The 20754-nt window shown below is 47.9% G+C and overlaps 1 protein-coding gene across 1 annotated transcript in view; it reads left to right on the top strand.

Annotated features, from left to right (window-relative positions):
* SCRN1 (secernin 1) overlaps nucleotides 1–20754 on the top strand; it is a 98313-nt gene that overhangs the window by 31975 nt on the left and 45584 nt on the right. Inside the window, exon 2 of the mRNA XM_085630414.1 lies at nucleotides 1260–1419. Within this exon, the coding sequence (XP_085486540.1) occupies nucleotides 1261–1419 (159 nt within the window). The 5' untranslated portion in view covers nucleotide 1260. The remainder of the gene's footprint in view (nucleotides 1–1259; nucleotides 1420–20754) is intronic.

Genomic DNA, 20754 nt, shown 5'->3' with positions numbered 1-20754 from the left:
TGCGCGGAGCGCGCTGGTCCTCGCAGTCCCGGCCGCAGGTTTCCCAGTGGGAAAGAGACACGTTCCCCACCGACAGCCAGTCCACTCCTCAAAGTCGGTAAGCTGGTGTAGAAGTTTCAGTGGAAATGTCCACGCCTACGAGCGGCTCCCGCGAAGCGGGGGCCGCGAGGCGTTATGTACTTTGCAGGGGAGGAGTCGGGAAGAGTGCCCAGGTGCTCTCGATATTCAATGCACGGAGCGCGCTGGTCCTCGCAGTCCCGGCAGCAGGTTTCCCAGTGGGAAAGAGACACGTTCCCCACCGACAGCCAGTCCACTCCTCAAAGCCGGTAAGCTGGTGTAGAAGTTTCAGGGGAAATGTCCACGCCTACGAGCGGCGCCCGCGAAGCGGGGGCCTCGAGGCGTTATGTACTTTGCAGGGGAGGAGTCGGGAGGAGTGCCCAGGTGCTCTCGATATTCAATGCGCGGAGCGCGCTGGTCCTCGCAGTCCCGGCCGCAGGTTTCCCAGTGGGAAAGAGACACGTTCCCCACCGACAGCCAGTCCACTCCTCAAAGCCGGTAAGCTGGTGTAGAAGTTTCAGGGGAAATGTCCACGCCTACGAGCGGCACCCAATCAATAACCTATATAGACACTTATGTAGCTACTCACCAACCCATGCAGCCGCTTACACACCAACTGACAGACTGATACAGACATTTACACAGTTTAGTCACTAACCCATGCATTCAGTTAGACACGTTTAATCACTCGCTTATACAGTCAGTCACACACCTACTAAATCATCCATTCAGACACTTATACAAGATAAAACATATTTAAACTTTACAGAAACACACAGTCACTAGATGATGTCATCAGTGATGTCATTTGAGATGTCATCAGTGATGTCACTGACCTTGTCATGAATGATGTAATATGTGACGTCATCAGCAGTGCATTGTGGGGGCGTGAATTATAGTTAGCTCAACTAACTATAACGGCTCAATTTCTCAGGTTTTGTATGAGTGAAATGTCTAACTAACTATAACGTCCCAGAAACATATGTTTTTTTTCAGTGAATATATGCACACACACATTTACCTTATATGTACTTACCTTGAGATGTAAAGGCAATTGTCTAGAAAATATAACTTCTGTGAGGTCCTTCACAGGTTCCTAAGTTATTTCCTTTTCCAAATCATCAAAGATTTACCTGAAAATTCTTACCCCTCAATGTCCGTCTTTGCCAAAGTCTGATTGCATCTCTTTCCCTTTGTCTCAGGATGGCTGCTGCTCCGCCCAGTTTCTGTTTCGTGGCTTTCCCACCCTCTGGTGAAGATGGCCAAGTTCTCTTTGGAAAGAACTCCGCACGTCCAAAAGATGAGGTCCAGGAAGTGGTCTACATCCCAGCGGCCACACATCCGCCGGAGACCCAAGTGCAGGTGAGTGGCTGAGCGGCTGAGCAGCGAGTACGGACTGACAACACTCCATGGATTTAAAGACTAGACAGCTCCATCCCCATAGGCAAGCCCCATTTCTCCCAAAATGTTAACTCCCCATGCAAACTTTTTAAGTTATGCATCAATTAGGTCTGTAATAATGCAGTAACTGAACTGCATTGTTAACAGCCTGTCCATATTTCTAATGCAAGCCCCAATCATCTAATGCCAGCCCAGCCAATTAGCCCTTGGCTTTTTCGTGCCAGATTTCTGTTTCTCAGACAGTGCTGGACTTGTGAAGTCAGTTGGCTCCTCCTACCAGTGAAATAAGCCCCACCTCCTATGAAACAAGCCACTCTCTTGTGAAATCAGACCCATCCATATGAAACCAGCCTAACCTTCTGAAACTATTTTCACCCTCTTGAAGCCAGCCGCACTCTACTGCTGCAGACCTGCCATTCTAAAGCCAGACGTACTGTTTTCAAGTTAGTCCTGCGCTTTTCAAGCCAATCTCATAACACCATAGCCCTGGAAGCAAACCCACACATCTATTGGTAATCTATTCCCACACTTTTAAAGTCAAACCCAACTTTCTGAATCCAACCTGTCATTCCATAGCCATCCCTGTCCATATGAAGACATTCTCACACTTTTTTTAACCCAACCTGGATGTCTGATGTGCAATACATGCTACTGGCATCTACTCCATGCATCTGAAGGCAAAACCACCCTAACTAAGCTTCTCCCACCCATCCTAAGTCCTAGTTGAATCTTCTGAAATCAACTCACTTTTCAACCCAACCCCCCTCTTCTGAAGTTAACCACATCCTTCTACAGTCAGCTTGAGGCATCAGGACCCATCCCCAACCTTCTGAAGCCAGCTCTACCTCTGGTAGACCTCCCATGGCCCTCCTCTAGGTGCTTGAACAGGCAAGCCTGTCTTCTGGTGGGCTTTAACCAGACCACACAATGGCATGGTGTAGAGACGCAACGTATTGACCATTCTCAAGCATAGGCCGCTTAGCTTTCTGTAAATGAGCAGATCTTTCCCGACCTCTTTAAGTCTCTGAACCTGATTTGGAAAACACAGTAACACAGGTTTTTCTAACTTGTGTTCTTTTCTAAAACAAGCTACATCAAATATACAAGCCACACCTTTATTGAAAGCTAAAGCTAAATTTATTGAATCACAAAAATGAAACTATTGAAAGTAAAACTGGAGGGAAAGCCAAATGATTAACTCCTAAACAATTGATGCACTCAAAGTGCATTAACACTAAAGAAACATGGCACATTTTCTATCGTCTCTTTAGGTCAAGTTAGAAATGTTGCAGAATAAATGTTGCATTCAGTGACTGATTGCCACTAGGAGCCTGGGATAGATGCTTGTGGTCAGCATGGTGCAGTCCATTGGGGTTTGCAGCATCATGGAGAGTATTTAAGAGCTCGCTGCTTGATAATAGCCAGCGAGATGGCCCACCGCCAACAGAGAACGACAAACACCACTGGGACAGGCTTCCAATCCTTCCGCAAGCAGGTTAACCAGGTCCGCCCAGGCCGCTCTGTACCTGGGCTGGTTGATTTCTATGGCACTGGTACAATGTGTAGGCCCATAAATGCCTCTTGCAACCTCCCTGTCTTGTCTTTGAAGTCAAACACCTGCAATAAGCAGGAAGTGATCTGGGAGCATCACAAAGAACCAATCTACAACTGGCCGCATCCTCTAAGACTTCATCAGGGAGTGTTAGTGCCTGTGGCAGCTTCCTTAACTTAAACACAGCAAAGCAGAATCAGGTGCTCCCCTGAATCCTACAGTGCAGTGTGCAGTTGTGCACAACCTAATTCCATGTCTGGCATGATAGTTAAGGGAACGCCACACCCCATCTGGCAGATGGCAACCATCATGGCAAACCCTTTTTGACTAATGTCCCATGGCAGTGGTCACCAGCATTTTGTATGAGTCCACACCATCCCATCATGGCAACTGGTTTGAAAGCATCTACGTTCAGAAATGGCTGCTACTTTTAAGGCTCCACACACCATCCTGTAGGTGTTCTTTTGGGGTGGTCCAATCCCTATTACAACAAGACCATATTGGGAAAGCTTTTCCTGTTCATCTCTGCATTCTTCAGCAGAATATGTCCCGGCTGCCCATGCACTCCAATGGTTAATGTGTCCTGCACCATTGTGCTGTTTAATTGCACACACGTCAAGGCTAGAATTTTTTTTAACAAGGGTATAGGCAGGTCTTGTCCCTCCCCAAATAGTCCACCACTTCAACCTGCAAACCAACAAGGTTGTGTGGCAAGTGCCAAAAGCTCTTGTCCTTCAAAACAGAGCTCTTTTGTGCCACAATCTAAGTCAGGCGACTTCTCCTGAAGAGAGGAGGGCTCCAAGCGCTTTTAAAGACAAATGGTGAGCACCCTAACAGTCCTCTTTTGAGGTTATCAAGGCCCCACACTCCGCAACATAGACTATTGCTGGACGGAAGCAGGCTCCACATGCACTACGCTCCCCTCCTTAACTCCAAGGCACCCAAGCCATGCCTTCACCCCATTCCAGTCCAGTGGGAAACATAGGGAGGACCCATAGCTTGGTTTCGACTGGACCTGAAGCCAGGGCATCAGTAGGGCTTGCTTAACTAGATCTATAATCCTACTGTTTTAGCTGCTTAACTCATAAATATATAGGTTACTGAAGTAGGAAGGACACTGGTTGCAGTTCAAAGAAGAAGTTTAATGTGAGATACAGAGAGCCGCCCCAAACACCGCAAAGGCACAGGAGGCAACTGACGCTTTCTAATTCAAAGACAGCTCGAGATAACATTCTCAGTGACATCATAATATACAGACATTCTATTAACTAAAGCACATCACCACACCTCCCCCCTTTAACAAGACTTAAGAAGTAAGAAAGAAGAGAGAAAAAGAGAGACAAAGAACATGAGAATCAATATAAACACAAGTTGAATGGATTTACATATAATCAAGTTGAATGGATTTACATATAATCTTGCAACTTTCGTGGTTTTGCACAAATCCTAGAACTTTTCCTAACACTATCCTCCCCCACAGCTTTGGGTTTGACTTTACTGACCTCATGGGAAATACAGGGATCCTTCGCAACACGCGAAGTGCTCCACCAATTCCCATTGGACAATTTCACTGCATTCTTTCGCATATCAACAATTTGTAACGAGTCAAGAAATTTTGAATAACCTTTTCTCACTGACACTGGATTCTTGATTCTAACCCAGTCTCCTAAATTGAGCTTGTGTGTGCTACTAGTAGAGGAAAATTTACAAGATTTAGAAGAAACTTCATTCGAGGTTTTCCTCGCAGAATCCCACATACACCTCATGTCGCAACCAAGATGAAATGATTTAACCATCCAAAAAGGGTAAACCTGAGAAGAGGCTTTTCTACCTCTCATCATTTCAAAAGGTGAAAAATTAGTAGCATTATGGGGTGAAGTGCGATAAGACCAAACTAGATCCTTAACAGCTTGAAAGACACATGATCTTGATCTAAAAGCAGCCTGTACACATTCCACTACTACTCTGTTGAACCTTTCTGCCTTCCCATTACTCTGAGGATGATAAAGTGGGGTCCTTGTGTGTTTGATGTTACAAGAATTCAAAAATGAAGTCATTTCGTGAGAGACAAACTGAACACCGTTGTCGGTGAGAATTTCCTCCGGGTAACCTTCCCTACGAAAGATATTTTCTAAACAGTTGATGACACTTTTGGAATCTGGTACTGAAATGGGTTCAACCTCTACCCATCTAGATAAATGGTCAATGAGAACTAAAAAATACTTTGAATTTGAAGGAAAAGAGGGAGGAGCCTAGCGCGCAACCAAGATGGCCGCGTAGGTGCGAGGCTCCCGAGGACCTCCGCGACCTCCTGCATAAATCCTGACAGAATCCTGTCCCAGATGAGGGGACTGTATTTGTGAGCCCGAGCAGAGGTGACGCCCGTTTTCCGTTTTTTAAATCGGACCTCGGACACCGGCAGGAGCATCGATTGAGGTTTGCGGCCTTCTCCACACCGGCCCCCCGTACTGGAGTTGTGGGGCGATCCGGACACAAAGTGAACAACAGCGGCGGGCAAGGCTGGGTGACTCGCGTACCCCGCACTTTCACTTTCGCTTTTGCGCCCTCCTTGCTGCCAGGCGAGGTTGGGTTGCGGGGCGGTGTGCGGTGGTGTGGTCTCGCTGGGGTGCCCTGCCGGTCCGCCAGCTGCGGTCCGTCCTGCGGAGCGGTGGTCGCTCCCCCCTGGACCCCTTGAACTGGATTGTCGGCCCCCCCCTTTCTTGAGGAGACTGACTCGTCTTGGGGATTGAAACCATGTCCACAAAACAAGATGGCGATCGGGCTAAGATAAAATCGACCCGCCGTGGCGCGGCCCAGCAATCCAACAGTATGGACCGCTACACCCTCCAGAAGGGATCCCCAGAGGCGCCGCGTAGGTCCCCTACGGGCCCGACTGATGCTTCCGCTCTGCCCACGGACCTGACCCTCCGAGACGTCATGGGCGCCATCGCCGAGATGAAGGCCTCGGTGGACCAGCGCTTCGACACTCTGGCGCAGAAGATTGACTCGGTCCTCGTGGACGTGGGCCTCGTGAGGGCTGATTTGTCTAAAACCAACGACCGGGTCGACTCTTTGGCCCACTCTACCACGGGCCTCACAACGGACGTGGCGGCCCTCCAACAGGAGGTGCGCAGGCTTGGCCAGGCGAGCGCCCTGATGAATCGTCGGCTGGAGGATTCCGAGGGTCGGGCCCGGAGGAACAACGTCCGCATTATCGGGGTGCCGGAGGGACGCGAGGCGGAGGCGGAGGATCTATTTGTTGAGGACCTGGTTCTCACCCATCTCCAGCCTCGGGGGCTGAGTAAATTCTTTGCGGTGGAGCGTGCCCACAGGGTCCCCGGGGGTAGGCCTAAGGTTGGAGCCCCGCCGAGGCCTCTCATCGCCCGGATCTTCAATTTTCGGGACAGAGACGCTATCCTACAGACTTCCAGGCTACAAGGGCCGGTCAAACTTGACAATATGGACATCAATTTCTATCCTGACTTCACTCCGGCAGTCCAAAAGCAGAGACTGAGCTTTCTTGGTGTTAAACGTCGCCTAAGGGACCTGAATCTCAAATATGCGATGCTTTTTCCAGCTAAGCTGAGAGTGGAGGTGGATGGCCACACGCACTTTTTTGATCGACCCGAGGTGGCCGGGGACTGGCTAGACACTTTGCCCGGAGATCGGGGCCGGGGGGGTGGGGGGGGTGTGGTTGGTGGGTGTGGCCCGCCGGATCAGGACTGAGGGACTAATGGTAGGCCTTGCTCTGGACTGCGTTGTTGTCACTATTGACTGTTAGGGTAAGTTCCCCTCCTGTGGAGGTCGTGTGGGGTCTCTTGGGGGATCTCCCTCCTCCTCTGGGGGACTAGTTAGTTTTCTTATCTATGGGGCGACAGGCACACTGCACTTTAGGGGGGCTGTTCGGGCTCATGCAGGGGTGCAGGGTGGGGGGAGTTCTGTTGGGTTGGGTGGGTTGGGGTGGGGTGTGGTTCGTTTCTACCGCAAGGCAAACCCGTTATTGTATTGTTGTTTTTGAGATGCTCTGGGGGGGACAAATGATGGCTTTGTTATGTGATGGGGGGTAGGGATTTGACTTTGTTGTCCTGGAACGTTAACGGACTGGGTGATAGGATCAAGCGGGGTGTGGTCCTGCAGTATCTGAAACGGATTTCGCCTGATGTGGTCTTTCTGCAGGAGACACACCTTATTGGTAACTCCTTTTGTGCCATGAATCGCCGTGGCTTTCGCTTGGTGGCCCACTCGGGCTTCACATCAGGCTCGCGGGGGGTGGGCATCATGGTCAAGACCTCGCTCCCGCTAGAAATAGACGAGGTGCGCCATGATGAGAGGGGACGCTACACTGTCTTGGTGGGGAGGATGGAGGGCAAGGTAGTTGTCTTTGTCTCTGTGTACGTCCCACCGGGGCTACAGTCCACCACCTTTGCAGATCTGGGACGCCTCCTCCTTGACCTCCCGGGGGGGCTTCTGGTGGTTGGGGGGGATTTCAATGCGGTGGCTTCTGGGACTATGGATCGTCATCCCCCTAGGGACCTCCCCCGGGCACAGGCGTGGTTAGCGGGCCTTTTGGACACACTGGGATTGGTGGACTGCTGGCGTTTAAAGCATCCCACCCAGCTGCAGTACACCTTCCATTCGGGTGCCCATGGTAGCCTCTCGCGGCTTGATTATGTCCTTGTCCCTGCGGCCTATGCTGGGAGGGTGGGAGAGGTGCGCCATCTGGCGCGGGGTATTTCAGATCATTCCCCGCTCCTGTTGCACTTGGGTGTCTTCCCGAGGGGAGAGGGCAGGGTAGCCCCAATCAATGCTTGGTACCTGCGTGACCCCACTATTCGTGCTGACCTGATTAAATCATTGCAACGGTATTTTGAGGAGAATGTGGGGTCCGTCCCGTCGGCTATCTCCCTGTGGGAAGCCTTCAAAACAGTTCTCAGAGGGGAGGCCCTCTCCTTTATCTCCCATGCCCACAGACGCGCACAGGAGGAGGTGACCCGGGTGGAGGCCGAAATTACTGAATTGGAGGGTGGTCTGGGGAGTGGGGTGACTGACGCGGCGCTGCATGTTCTACACCTTAAACAGGCGGCCTATAGGGCCCTCGTCACGGAGGCGGCCAGGGGCCTTAGCAGAGAGCAACAGGGGCGACTGTACGATGTGGGTGATAAGGCTGGCAAACTGATTGCGTGGTTGGATAAGAAGGAGAGAGCTAGTCGTGTGGTCCCGCTGATTGAGAGGATGGATGGTGTACGAATTACTGAGCCGGAAGGCATTGTTTCTTGCTTCGCGGATTATTTCCGCGAGGTATATTCTCCGGTCTCTCCCTGCTCGGAGGAGGATTCCCATGCCCTGCTGCGGGACATCGCACTGCCCTCGCTTTCAGTGGAGGACAGGGATTCGTTGGATGCCGCTCCCACCTCGGATGAAATCGCCCTCGCCATACGCTCGGTCGCCTCGGGCAAGGCCATGGGCCCGAATGGCCTTCCTATCGAATTGTATAAGCTGCGACCGGGTGTACTGGCACCTCACCTCCGCGCGATGTTCCTTGCGGCCCACTCGCGGGGCTCCCTCCCGCCGGACCAGCGTCTAGCTACCATCGTGGTTATCCACAAGGAGGGGAGACCGCGAGACCGGGTTACATCCTATCGGCCGATCTCGCTCTTAAATGCGGAGCCTAAAATCCTCGCCAAGGTGCTGGCCAACCGGCTGGTCGGCGTGGTGGGCGATCTGGTCCACCAAGACCATTCCGGCTTTATTCCCCATCGCAACACGGCCCTTAACCTGCGGCGCTTGCACGGGGTGCTCGCGCGTGTTCCATTCGTGCGGGAGCCGGCCATCTTGGCGTCCTTGGACGCCACCATGGCGTTTGACACGCTCGAGTGGCCGTACATCTGGGCGATGTTGGCGAAATTTGGATTTGGCCCGGGATTCATCAGCTGGGTCAAATTGTTGTACTCTGGCCCATTGGCGCAGGTGGTGGTGAATGGTCGAGTCTCGGCCCCATTCGTGCTGGGACGGGGCACGCGACAGGGTTGCCCCCTGTCGCCGCTCCTGTTTGCACTGGCCTTGGAACCCCTGGCGGAGTGGCTGCGGTGGCACCCTTCTATCCGTGGTCTCCGTTGGACCCCTGAGTATGAGGACCGCGTGTCCCTCTACGCCGACGACATCCTGTTGTACTTAGCCTCCCCGCGTAAATCACTGATTGTCCTGGTCGATGTTCTGCGCTCCTTCGGCCGTAACTCAGGTCTTGTCATCAACTGGGCTAAATCCTGTGTCTATGTGCTTTCCGGGGAGGCTCCTGTTCTCCCGCGGGGCTGCTCGATCCAGATTGCCTCGCAGGGGTTTCGTTACCTGGGCGTCTATATTACGCTGGACCCGGTGGCCCGCTACGAGCGGAATTTGCTTCCCCCCCTCCAGCGCTTGAAGGAGGACGTCGCGCGCTGGCGGCGCTTGCCGCTTTCGCCGCTCGGCCGGGCGGCATTGTTCAAGATGATGTCATTACCGCGCTTTCTGTACGCTCTCCAGAACTCGATGGACCTGGTCCCGGCGCGTTACTTCCGTGAGGTGGAGAGTTTGCAGCGCCGCCTGTTCTGGGACGGGAGGCCGCGTATAGCCCTGGCAAAGCTGACGCTCCCGTGGTATGACGGAGGGATTGCCCTCCCGGATATTAAGCGGTATTACTGGGCCTCCCAATTAGCTGCAATTAATCACGGCCTTTACGGGCCCGCCTTAAACCCGGCATTTGAAATGGACAAGATGCTCCTGCCCGGTGGCGATTACAATCGAGCGCTCTACACTAGCGTGCCCGATTCCCGCCTGACGGGACCCACGCGTGTCATGGTGCGAGTATGGCACGCGGCCAATGCAGCTATGGGATGGAAGGACCGTTTGACCCGGGCGTCACCGTTGTATGCGTCTGAGAGGTTGGGCTCCCTATGGACCTCGAAGGGCTTCGATAGGTGGGACACGATAGGCATTAGTACAGTGGGGGACCTCTGGACGAGGGGAGGATTCAAAACATTCGAGACACTGCAGGCGGAGTTTCAGCTGCAGGGCAGTGAATACTTTCGATACCTGCAGGTCCGTCACGCACTGGGTTCTGTCTTCCCAGACGTGGCCGCCATCCCGGAGTCCTCCCCACTGGAGGATAGAGTGCTAGATGGCCACGTTCCGGACAGCACGATCTCCCTCATCTACAAGAAGTTGATTAATGACCGCTCGGGCTTACTGACTGGGCTCCGCGAGGCTTGGGTTGCCGATGGGTTGGAGCTGGACGACGAGGACTGGATTTCCGCGGTGGCCTCCCCGAAGGAGGTGGCCATCCCGGCTCGCCTTCGCTTCGTCCAGCTTAAGATACTTCACCGGGTGTACATGACGGGGCCAGGGCTTCTGCGTATGGGCTATGCCGAGGATGGACTGTGTAAGCGTGGGTGCGGTGCATTGGCGACTTTTTTACATATTCTGTGGGAATGTCCGAGGGTGGAGCGATTCTGGCGTGGTGTGCATGAGGTCCTGCGAGCGGTTACGCATGTCGCGCTGGTGCCTGAAGCGAGGAGATGCCTGCTGAATGTGTGGGAACCGACCGACTACTCGGTTCCGCAGACGCGATGGGTGACGCTGGGTTATATGATTGCTAAACGTGACATCGCTCAACTGTGGGGATCCCAGAGGCCCCCGGCGGTGTCGGCCTGGAAAGAACACATGGATTGGAGCATGTTCCGAGAGAAGGTGGTGTATGTGGCGCGGGGTAAGCCTGGGGCGTGGCTGAAGGTGTGGGGCCCCTGGAACGCCTACCGCGGGGGTATTTGCGAGCCGCCATTGTTGCCTCCCGCTTCACCAGCTCCGTCCCCCTAGATGACCCCCTCCCTCAATCCCGGGCACAGTGTTTTCCCAGTCCCGGACCTATTCCCCTTCCCCTCCTTCGATTTTAGTGTATGGTTGGGGTCCCCCCATTTGAGGAGCATATGTTGTCACTTTCGCTCTCGGGTTGCCTTGCGGGTGTGGTTTTATGTTGTTGTGTTGTATAAAACGAAACCGTATTGTGGGCTCAGAGTCATGTGGCCCACGTTGTTGATACCTCCTGCTTTAGTGTCTCTGTAACGCCAAGTGCCTTATTGTATATATGTCATTTATTTCTGTCACTTTAGCGGCCGGCCGGAAGGTTGTAGGCCCATACCTGTATATATTTGAGATTGTAATAAACGGTTTCAAAAAAAAAAAAAAAAAAAAAAAAAAAAAAAAAAGAATTTGAAGGAAAAATGTGAAAAGGCCCAAGAAGGTCCATGCCCAATTTTTGCCAAGCTCTGCTAGGAGATTGCACAGGGGAATCAACAGCACCTTCAAGTACCAACACCTTGTCACTCGCGTTGCATCGTGAACACTGCTTCACTATCTCCTCAATTTGAGTGTCCATTCTGGGCCACCAAAAATCATCCCTGACTTTCCTCTTCGTAATGGTTGCACCAAGATGACCAGAATGTGCAGCGAGAATGATCTTTTCTCGGTAACAGGACGGTGGAATAAGTTTATCTTCTCTAACAACTTTCCCATCCTCTACCGATAATTCATCATTAACTTTCCAGTACGTTTGAAGATCAAGTGGAAGACACTTTTCCTTTGGCCAACCTTTCTTGATCAAGGAAATGACTTCCTTGAGGATAGCATCTTCGTTGATTTTCATGACCCAGTCGACTTCTGCAAAGGATAAATTTCCCTGATTGATTGCTGCAATGAAGCACTCTTCTACTTCAGTTTCCCATTCTTGGTCATCCGTTTCAGGAACTGGGAGTCTTGATAGGCAATCTGCTCTGCAGTTTTTCCCCCCAGGAATGTATTCCACATTAAAACTGTATTCCAATAACTTTGTAGACAAACGAGCTAGACGGGCTGTTGTGCGCTTGATTTTTTTTCCTGAAAGAATGTCAACCAAAGGGCGATGGTCTGTTCTGAGAATGAAAGATCTGCCCCACACGTACTGTTTAAATTTTTCGATGCTCCATACACAAGCAAGAAGTTCTTTTTCAATTACCGAATATTTTCTTTCAACAGGACGGAGCGTCCTGGATGCAAAACCCACAGTATCCTCTTTCCCACCAGAACGTTGAGAAAGAACAGCACCCAAACCATACTCAGAAGCATCAACGGTGACCACTGTTAGTTTACCCTCAACGAAAGCTTGTAAAGCAGGAGCTTGCACAATATGATCTTTGATGGATTGAAAACCTTTCTCACATTCTTCAGACCAAATGAAAGTCGATCCTTTCTTTAACAGTTCTCTAAAACACTCTGTTGTCTTCGCAAAATCTTTCAGAAATTTGGAGTAAAATTCGCATAATCCAAGAAAAGACATGAGTTGTTCTTTATTCAGAGGAGGAGGGGCATCAATTATACTTTTTATGAGACCCGGTCTGGGTCTGATGCCATGTTCGGAGATAACATGTCCCAAATATTCAATTTCTTTAACTTTTAACGTGCACTTCTCCTTTTGTAAAGTGACTCCTCTATTCGCCAGAACACTAAACACTTGGTCAAGTACAGAATCGTGCTCATCTTCAGTTTGAGTAAATATTAAAATATCATCCTGAAAAACAACAACGTTAGGATTATGTTCAAACATTTCAGTCATTAGTCTCTGGAATATGGCCGCAGCCAAAGCAAGCCCAAAAGGAAGTCGACAAAATTGAAATACCCCATCTGGAGTGACAAAAGCCGTGAGGTGTCGGGACTGAGGATGTAGTTCAACTTGGTGGTAGGCTGCCTTAAGATCAAGTTTGGTGTACCATGAGGAGGAACCTACTTTGGCAATAAGATCTTCAATTCGTGGTAAGGGAAATCCATCCACCCAAATGGCTTCATTAAGGCTCCTCAAGTCAACGCACATCCTCAAGTCCCCAGACCTCTTTTTGGCTAAAACAATAGGTGAAAGCCATAGAGTAGATTCCACTTTTTCAATAATGCCTTGACTGCATAATGACTCTAGACTTTTTGACAGATCACCTCTAATTGATAATGGAACATTTCTAAGTTTATGCTTGATGGGAGTAACGTTTTCTTTTACCTTAATAAAATGTTGAAAATTTGTAATTTTCCCTAGGCGGTTTTCAAAAATGGTACTATATTTTTGTTCCCAGAAGGAAACAGGTCGAGAATCAGATAAGGAATTTACACTCTTATTAGAGAGGGAGTGATTATTGTCAATAAAAACTGGATTAGCTAAACCTGGTTTGATAGTGAGCCCAAACTCGGCTTGATGAATAAGGCCCAGAACATTAATTCCACGCCTGGCTACATATACTTTTCCCTTAATTGATTTCTCAAATACACTTATGGTCGCCCAGAAATACCCAATTAAGTCTATTCTACTGCCTTCGAAAGCCACAGTAAGAATGTCAGGAGGCAGTAAGCTCTTAGTGGACTTAAATTTCATGTACTTCTCATGAGAGATGATCGTTATACGAGCTCCAGTATCCACCAAAAGTTGGATAACATTACCATCAATCAAGACGTCAACTTCAGGGTCAGGAATGTGTGATGTAGTCCCCTTTTCCAAACAACTCCTGACAACAACGACATACTCTTGATTAACAATATCATCAGAGCATGGTTCTTCCAATTGTTCATTAGAATCATCAAGAACACAACTTACACCTCTTCTGTTCCCACTCATACACACTTTAGCAAAATGGCCCATTTTGCCACACTGACCACATTGTTGACCCAAAGCAGGACAGTTTCTAAATGATGAAACATGCATATTAGACCCACATCTATAACAATTCACTCTGTAGTTGTATTGTCTATTAGTTGTGAAAGTTCTTCCTCCTCTATATGATCTCAAATTTCTTCCTCCCCTTGATATGGCAAACCCTCTAGAAGGAGTAGAAGAAAGAGGAAGAAAAGGAGGAGGTTTGCTTGACACAGCACCAGAAATGGAAACATTCGATAAAGCAGATTCAAGTTGTTTGGCATCCTCCTTTGATCTTTCGATGCTCTTTGCAATATCCACGGCTTCATCCAAAGTAGGATCTTTACAGGCGAGTAATCTCTGTTGTATTTTCTTGCAATGACACCGCGCAACCAGTTGATCTCTAACAAGTTGAGATGTGAAATCTCCGAATTCACACTTCGCAGCTAAAACTTTTAGTGCAGTGATGAAAGTATTTATGCTTTCATTAGGTTTTTGTGTTTTAGTGAAGAAATTGTACCTGTGAACAACAATGTTTTTAGTCTTTGTAAAATACTTGTCCAACTGTAAAACTGCCAATTCAAATTCATCTGGATCTGCACCTTCAGCTGGCTCAAAAGGTGGAAGATGATCAAAAACATTTTGTCCTTCAACGCCCAAGTGATAGTACATCAGGTTTTTTTTCCTTTCTGGTCTATATCTTAGACCATCAATAGCTCCTAAATATGCGTTAAATGATCTGATCCACAACTTCCATTCAAGTTGTGGTTCTCCAGGTTCTTGTAGGAAAGGCGCTGGTGGTATAACACTTTGCATCTTAGAAATTAGGCCAACATAGATTGCATTGAATAATTGAAAAAAGAAAAGAAAAAAATAAAATAATAATTGGGTGACAAAATGGTACAGATTAGTTGCAAATGAATATTCAATAAAATAGACCACAAGATGGCAGTGTAGATTTAACTTTCCTCCATTTTTGTCAAAAACCATATGCCTCGGTGTAATCAAAAACCATATGAGGCAACAGCAGAACACAAAAATAAAAATAAAAAATTATGCAAAAATAAAAGTATGTAGTGTATTGCAACCTTGTAAATATTACGTTTTTTTTTTTTGTAAGAAAGACGACTTATTGAGTTCCTTAATTTTTCAGGGATTGCAGCAACTGTGTGTGCCAGTTTTCGCTCCCAAAATGAATGACACGCAACATCTGTTTGTGTTGGTACGAAACGAGTTCTCCACGGGTTTCTAAACAATCAGCACGGTGTTTCTGCTCCAATTGTATCCTGTTGCTATGGCAACTTGATGAACGCTGCCTGCGTATGACGAACGCTGCCTGCGTATGATGTACTGTGCGTGTCAGCGCTGCGTTCCAGCTATCTTCACGTAGCTCGAAGATTGAATTCTACTTGCGTCTTCTAGTTGCGCCTCGAGATTAGGTAAATTGTTTACTTTCGTTAAAATATATGCTAAAATGTCTTTTTCGTAATGACGCCTTTAATCCCCGAGTCCGCTTTGCTCCACGGTGTGTGACTTCTTAGTTCGGGGTGGCTCGGGGTAAATAAAAAAAAACACGGGCACGGCTCTCTGTCTGTGCGAATCTCACAAAGATAAAGATGCGCCGGAGTATATAAAAAAAAAATACTCACAGTTGGCAGAGTCTCAGAGACACTTCTGTTTCGCTCACGAGGCAGGGAGGAAACAAGACGATACTGAAATCTTTGAAGTCTTGTTGGAGATTACGTTCGGGTCTTACAGCTTGGTGGTAGAGTTCGATATACGACGTGTAGACACGCATCTCATCCTGTCGCCAAATGAAGTAGGAAGGACACTGGTTGCAGTTCAAAGAAGAAGTTTAATGTGAGATACAGAGAGCCGCCCCAAACACCGCAAAGGCACAGGAGGCAACTGACGCTTTCTAATTCAAAGACAGCTCGAGATAACATTCTCAGTGACATCATAATATACAGACATTCTATTAACTAAAGCACATCACCACAGTTACCATTTGTGTCCTAAAACATGGCATCCTCTCAGCTCCTGTTGTATGCACCATGAACCCCTGTTAATCATTTACACTGTTTTCATGTTTGCTTCAAAAGGTTATAACTCCTATAATAGCATCTACTGTAGAACAAAGTCCATGGATTTAGAAAAATGTTTGGGCAATGCAGCCCGTGTCAAATTCTATATCCTGCCATTATCATATTCAGCTTTTACACATAATTTAGACATAAGTACATGCTTTATCTTTCTGATCTGAACTTAAAGATAGCTAAAGGTTTGAAACCCACCAGAGATGCTGCGACAGGTGATACCCTTGGAAGGCCCTGCATAGCTAGACTCACAGTATTAATATCCCAGGTCTAACCATTAAACCCAAGCAACCTTGTTAATCTAAACCGATTTAACAAGAGCTCCCAAGGATTCCTTAACCAAAAGCCTCATGGATTTATCTCTAAAAAAGCAATTACTACAGTGCAGATTCAACTGATGCATCACAAATTGATTCAAGAAGAAAATAAGTGAAGGGACCCAATGTTGGTAAAAACAGCTTGATTTGTGACCACATTGTCTCCATCATAAGACAAGTAACATACACTTGCAAAAGATTGTCTACAGGGCTTTAAGAGCAAACATGTACAGAAAGCAAGACCCACATTGCACACATGGGCTGCGCCCTCATTATTCTCAGCAGTGGCCCTACCCTTGCAGCGATATATCTTCTCTTGCAAATATTATTAAATACCCCGTTTATTTTTACCAGGACTTCTTGGCTCTATATCTTCCAGCGATGCTCATGTTACCAGTTTCCATCTTGCACAAGTTGTTATGTTATGTTATTTTATGTTATGTTATGTGATGCAGATCTGTAGGGCGCACTATCACCCAGGAGGTTAATATTCAGGTTTGAATACCTGAGCTCTGTGGCTCTGCAGGAGTGGAGGACACGAGTGGGCTACGGATCACAAGCCGCTGATAGTGCCAGATAGTTTGCGGTTGAAATTTGAAGCAAGTGGCTAAAACCCATCATCGTGCAGGATCGTGCGGGTGGATTCGTGATTCCTAGTACTGGAGCGATGGGTGGGTCTACTATTGCTGTCAGGGTGATTTGTTGCAATGAAATTGTTGATTTCAAATTAAATTAGATCCTCCATGCAGAGATTTGGAGGCCACACATAACTTTGAATTCCACAAAATATATGTGCCTGCATCTTCCTTTAAAATGCCATTTCAGATGTTGCAATATGCTATGTTATGTTGTTATGCTATGTTGATTTTTATAGCGCACTAATCCCCTGAGAGGGTATCCTGGCGCTTTGACAGGTGTATAGATGTGTTGTCCCCATGGTGATTATACGGAGAGCCCCGTATTTAGCTTCCTGAAAAACTCGAGAAGTGAGGAGGAGGCTGTGATGTGTTGAGGGAGGCCGTTGGAGGAGGCTGTGATGTGTTGAGGGAGGCCGTTGGAAGAGGCTGTGATGTGTTGAGGGAGGCCGTTGAAGGAGGCTGTGATGTGTTGAGGGAGGCCGTTGGAGGAGGCTGTGATGTGTTGAGGGAGGCCGTTGGAAGAGGCTGTGATGTGTTGAGGGAGGCCGTTGAAGGAGGCTGTGATGTGTTGAGGGAGGCCGTTGGAGGAGGCTGTGATGTGTTGAGGGAGGCCGTTGGAAGAGGCTGTGATGTGTTGAGGGAGGCCGTTGAAGGAGGCTGTGATGTGTTGAGGGAGGCCGTTGGAGGAGGCTGTGATGTGTTGAGGGAGGCCGTTGGAGGAGGCTGTGATGTGTTGAGGGAGGCCGTTGGAAGAGGCTGTGATGTGTTGAGGGAGGCCGTTGGAGGAGGCTGTGATGTGTTGAGGGAGGCCGTTGGAAGAGGCTGCGATGTGTTGAGGGAGGCCGTTGGAGGAGGCTGTGATGTGTTGAGGGACGCCGTTGGAGGAGGCTGTGATGTTGAGGGAGGCCCTTGGAGGAGGCTGTGATGTGTTGAGGGAGGCCGTTGGAGGAGGCTGTGATGTGTTGAGGGAGGCCGTACCCTGTCTTGGGTGCAGGGTAGGAGAATGAGCGACCTCCAGTTTTGCTTTTGCGGATGCGGGGCTGTGTGCGAGTGAGGCAGAACGTAGGTGTTTGTTAGGTTGGTGAAAGGGTATGTGGCTGTTCAGGTATTCTGGTCCTGTGTTGTGTAGGGCTTTGTATGTGTGCATGAAGATTTGGTTATTTTAACGAATGTGACATATGAAATGGTTATGTTTGAACAAGTGCTGGAGCAATGTTAAAAGCTGCTGGATTCCGAGGTGCCCCAGTTATAATACCTTATAATTGGGGCAACTGTTAGGATTTGCTGAAAAATTGTCCATTGGATTTGTAGACCTTATAAGGTGAGTGGATTTATGGGTGGGGATACCGTGTGGTCAGAAATGACGTTTCCAGCTAGCGTCCCTGCGGTGAATCCGGATAGCGCACGTATGTGTCCCTGGAGTGGGGGTTACGGACGCGGATTTACCTGGTCCAAATCTGCAGGTGGTGTCTCTGCTCCAAGGACAAGTACAAGTTATTTTACCTCCTCCTATGAGCAGGTGGTAAAAGGAAGCAGGGGGAAGAGGCGGGAAGCAAGGGGGTTGAACAGTACTTCAGGTTGCAGCACAAGCATAGTTGAGAGGGAGAGCGTTCCATGTACCCTGGTGACATGGATGCAGGTCAGGTGGGGGCGGTGTATTTGTGTAAAATGGGGTCCACCCTTTATGCATCTGTAACGTCCAGGTGCAGGAACCCTGGGCTGGACATGATGGGCGGAGTAGTGTCACAGCTGGGAATACTGCCCTGCCCAACTTTGTATTAGGGTTATGGGCAGAGTTCTACCACTGACCTAGTCTGGAAATTCAGCACTTAACAATCTCTTATAAGTCAATGAGTCCTTTATATACCAGTCTGGCATTGCCTGTCGGAATGTTTGACAACCCTCAAAGGTCCACAGGTCTAAGGAACCATTGAAGTGGGGGGGGGGGGGGGGGGTAAGCTAATATATATAGGTCACAGTGTCAGAAAGTACAACACTAATTTTGAAATCACATTTCAATAATAGTCATACCATTTACAATGGGTATTTTTCTAGCTGGCATGAAATGTTGTTTTTTTAAGGTGGTTTATATTATAATGCATGGGATTCTTTAATTTCTGCATGAATGCCAGTCTCTAATTTATTTGTAACCTGCCACATGTGATGCACCCAGTTGTCGATTATAAAGAAACAACGTACAGATGAGTTCTGACGTCACATTGCCTGCTGCCAGAGAAAGCAGCTGAGGTGAAAGGCAGGTCAGGTCACGAGCATAATTGAAGCAGCTGTTTAAAGCAACAAAAACAGAAGTGTATTTTCTGTCTTCGGTTCCATTTTTAACTTACAATGATCAGCAGAGAGAATATGTTTATTTTTAACACTCATTAGTTAGAGAAAAGCTAGAATCTTTCTGCGTGTTTCTTTAAGTTAATTGTTAGTGCAGCTTTTTATTTTTACTGACTTATATTGAACTGTTTCTAATATCAGCTTGCAATAAATAACTGACAGGTTTTTACTGCGTTTAATTTTGCACTAGAGGTGTTATTTTTATTCTTCATGTTTGGAAACATGCTCACTCTTTCTTATGAAAGAGCTACGCACAAACGTTTTAAATGATTTGTGGGGAAAGGTGATAGTGTGACCATGTATAATGTGGCCTAAAGTGCCCCTGGGGTACAAGATAAGGATATTGCAAGTCACCTCGGAGTTCCATAACCTCATAAAGGAGCACGGCCTTCAGCCTCGCTCCTCTATATCAGGGGTCTCCAACCTTTTTTGCAGTGAGACCTACTTCTGATCAATGAAAATGATTGTGAGCTACTGAAGGCTAAACAACTCGCGCATTGTTACCAGCCCCCCACAGCCAGAATAATTGGCTTCAAGCCTAATATCCATAGAGCCAGATGCTATGATTTGAATAACATTCTTTGACTAGGGCTGCCATGTGTTTCAGTGAGAACGTGGTCTTTGGAGATGCATGAACATGTGTGTGTATGAATGGGATATATGTGTACAGGTGAGTGAGAGACTATGTCATATGAACTTGTGGCACAGGACATACCTTTTGTTATATATGGCACAGTTACATGTATAACACAAATGGTAGAGATTTAAAGTGCAGAAAAATGTTCTGTATAAATGTTCAGAGTATGGAACATTTTTCTGCACTTAACATTTTTCCAGCTTAAAATTAGACCGGGCGGTGATCACGGAGTTCCGCTGCGTGGAACTCCGAGAAGTGACTGAAAAACTCTGTTGTGCTACGCGGAGTGCCGCAATGGAGGTGTGAGTTTGGTCACAGTGTTTGCATTGCTTTTCAGCTCCGAGTGTTTGTCCCGCACTGTAAAATCAATGCAAACCGCGCCATGAGCAGCGCAAGAGAGCGCTACTTCTTTTCTGCCACTCAAGTAGATTTTCTACTCGAGCGGCAGCTTTCTCAATGTGAACAGAAGGTTTCTCAATGCGAGCGGTCGCGAGCATCCTTGACAGCCTGCGTTGAGAAATCTGACCGCCCGGGTTAAGAAATCTTGCCGGGAGCTGGATTTTCATCGCTTGTGCTAGCCATCTTGACATTCGCAAACACGAGTGAGGAAAAAACTTGGAGCTGAGTTTTTGGGAAATCTGTGTGCTCTGCGGAGCCCGGAGTGAAGAAAACTCTGTAAACTCCGTGAACAGAGTGGAGTTCACCACCCAGGCCTAGTTAAAATAATGGTCATATTTTTAGCTTACAAATATGGCACTGTGTTGAGAAAATTAAACTTGAAGAGTTAACTTTGTTTATATGGATTTCATAAAACTCCCATTTCCAAGTGTCACATTTACAAACACCAATTATCTTGCTCCCAGTGGCCTGTAGATGGCGCCATATTTATAACAGAAAAATACATTTGTTTAAATAGGAGGAATTTTAAGTGAATAATCATGCTTCATAAAACATTAAGAGATATTTGGCTTAATTGAAAGTGGAGAAAGACATTAATACTTAATGTTTCATAGAAACAGTTTTGTTCACTTT

The sequence above is a fragment of the Triturus cristatus genome, chromosome 10 (genome assembly GCF_964204655.1).
Source record: "Triturus cristatus chromosome 10, aTriCri1.1, whole genome shotgun sequence".
In the NCBI taxonomy this organism is placed as follows: Eukaryota; Metazoa; Chordata; class Amphibia; order Caudata; family Salamandridae; genus Triturus; species Triturus cristatus.
Note: the sequence above shows the minus strand (reverse complement) of the source record. Positions and strands in the feature narration are given on the sequence as shown.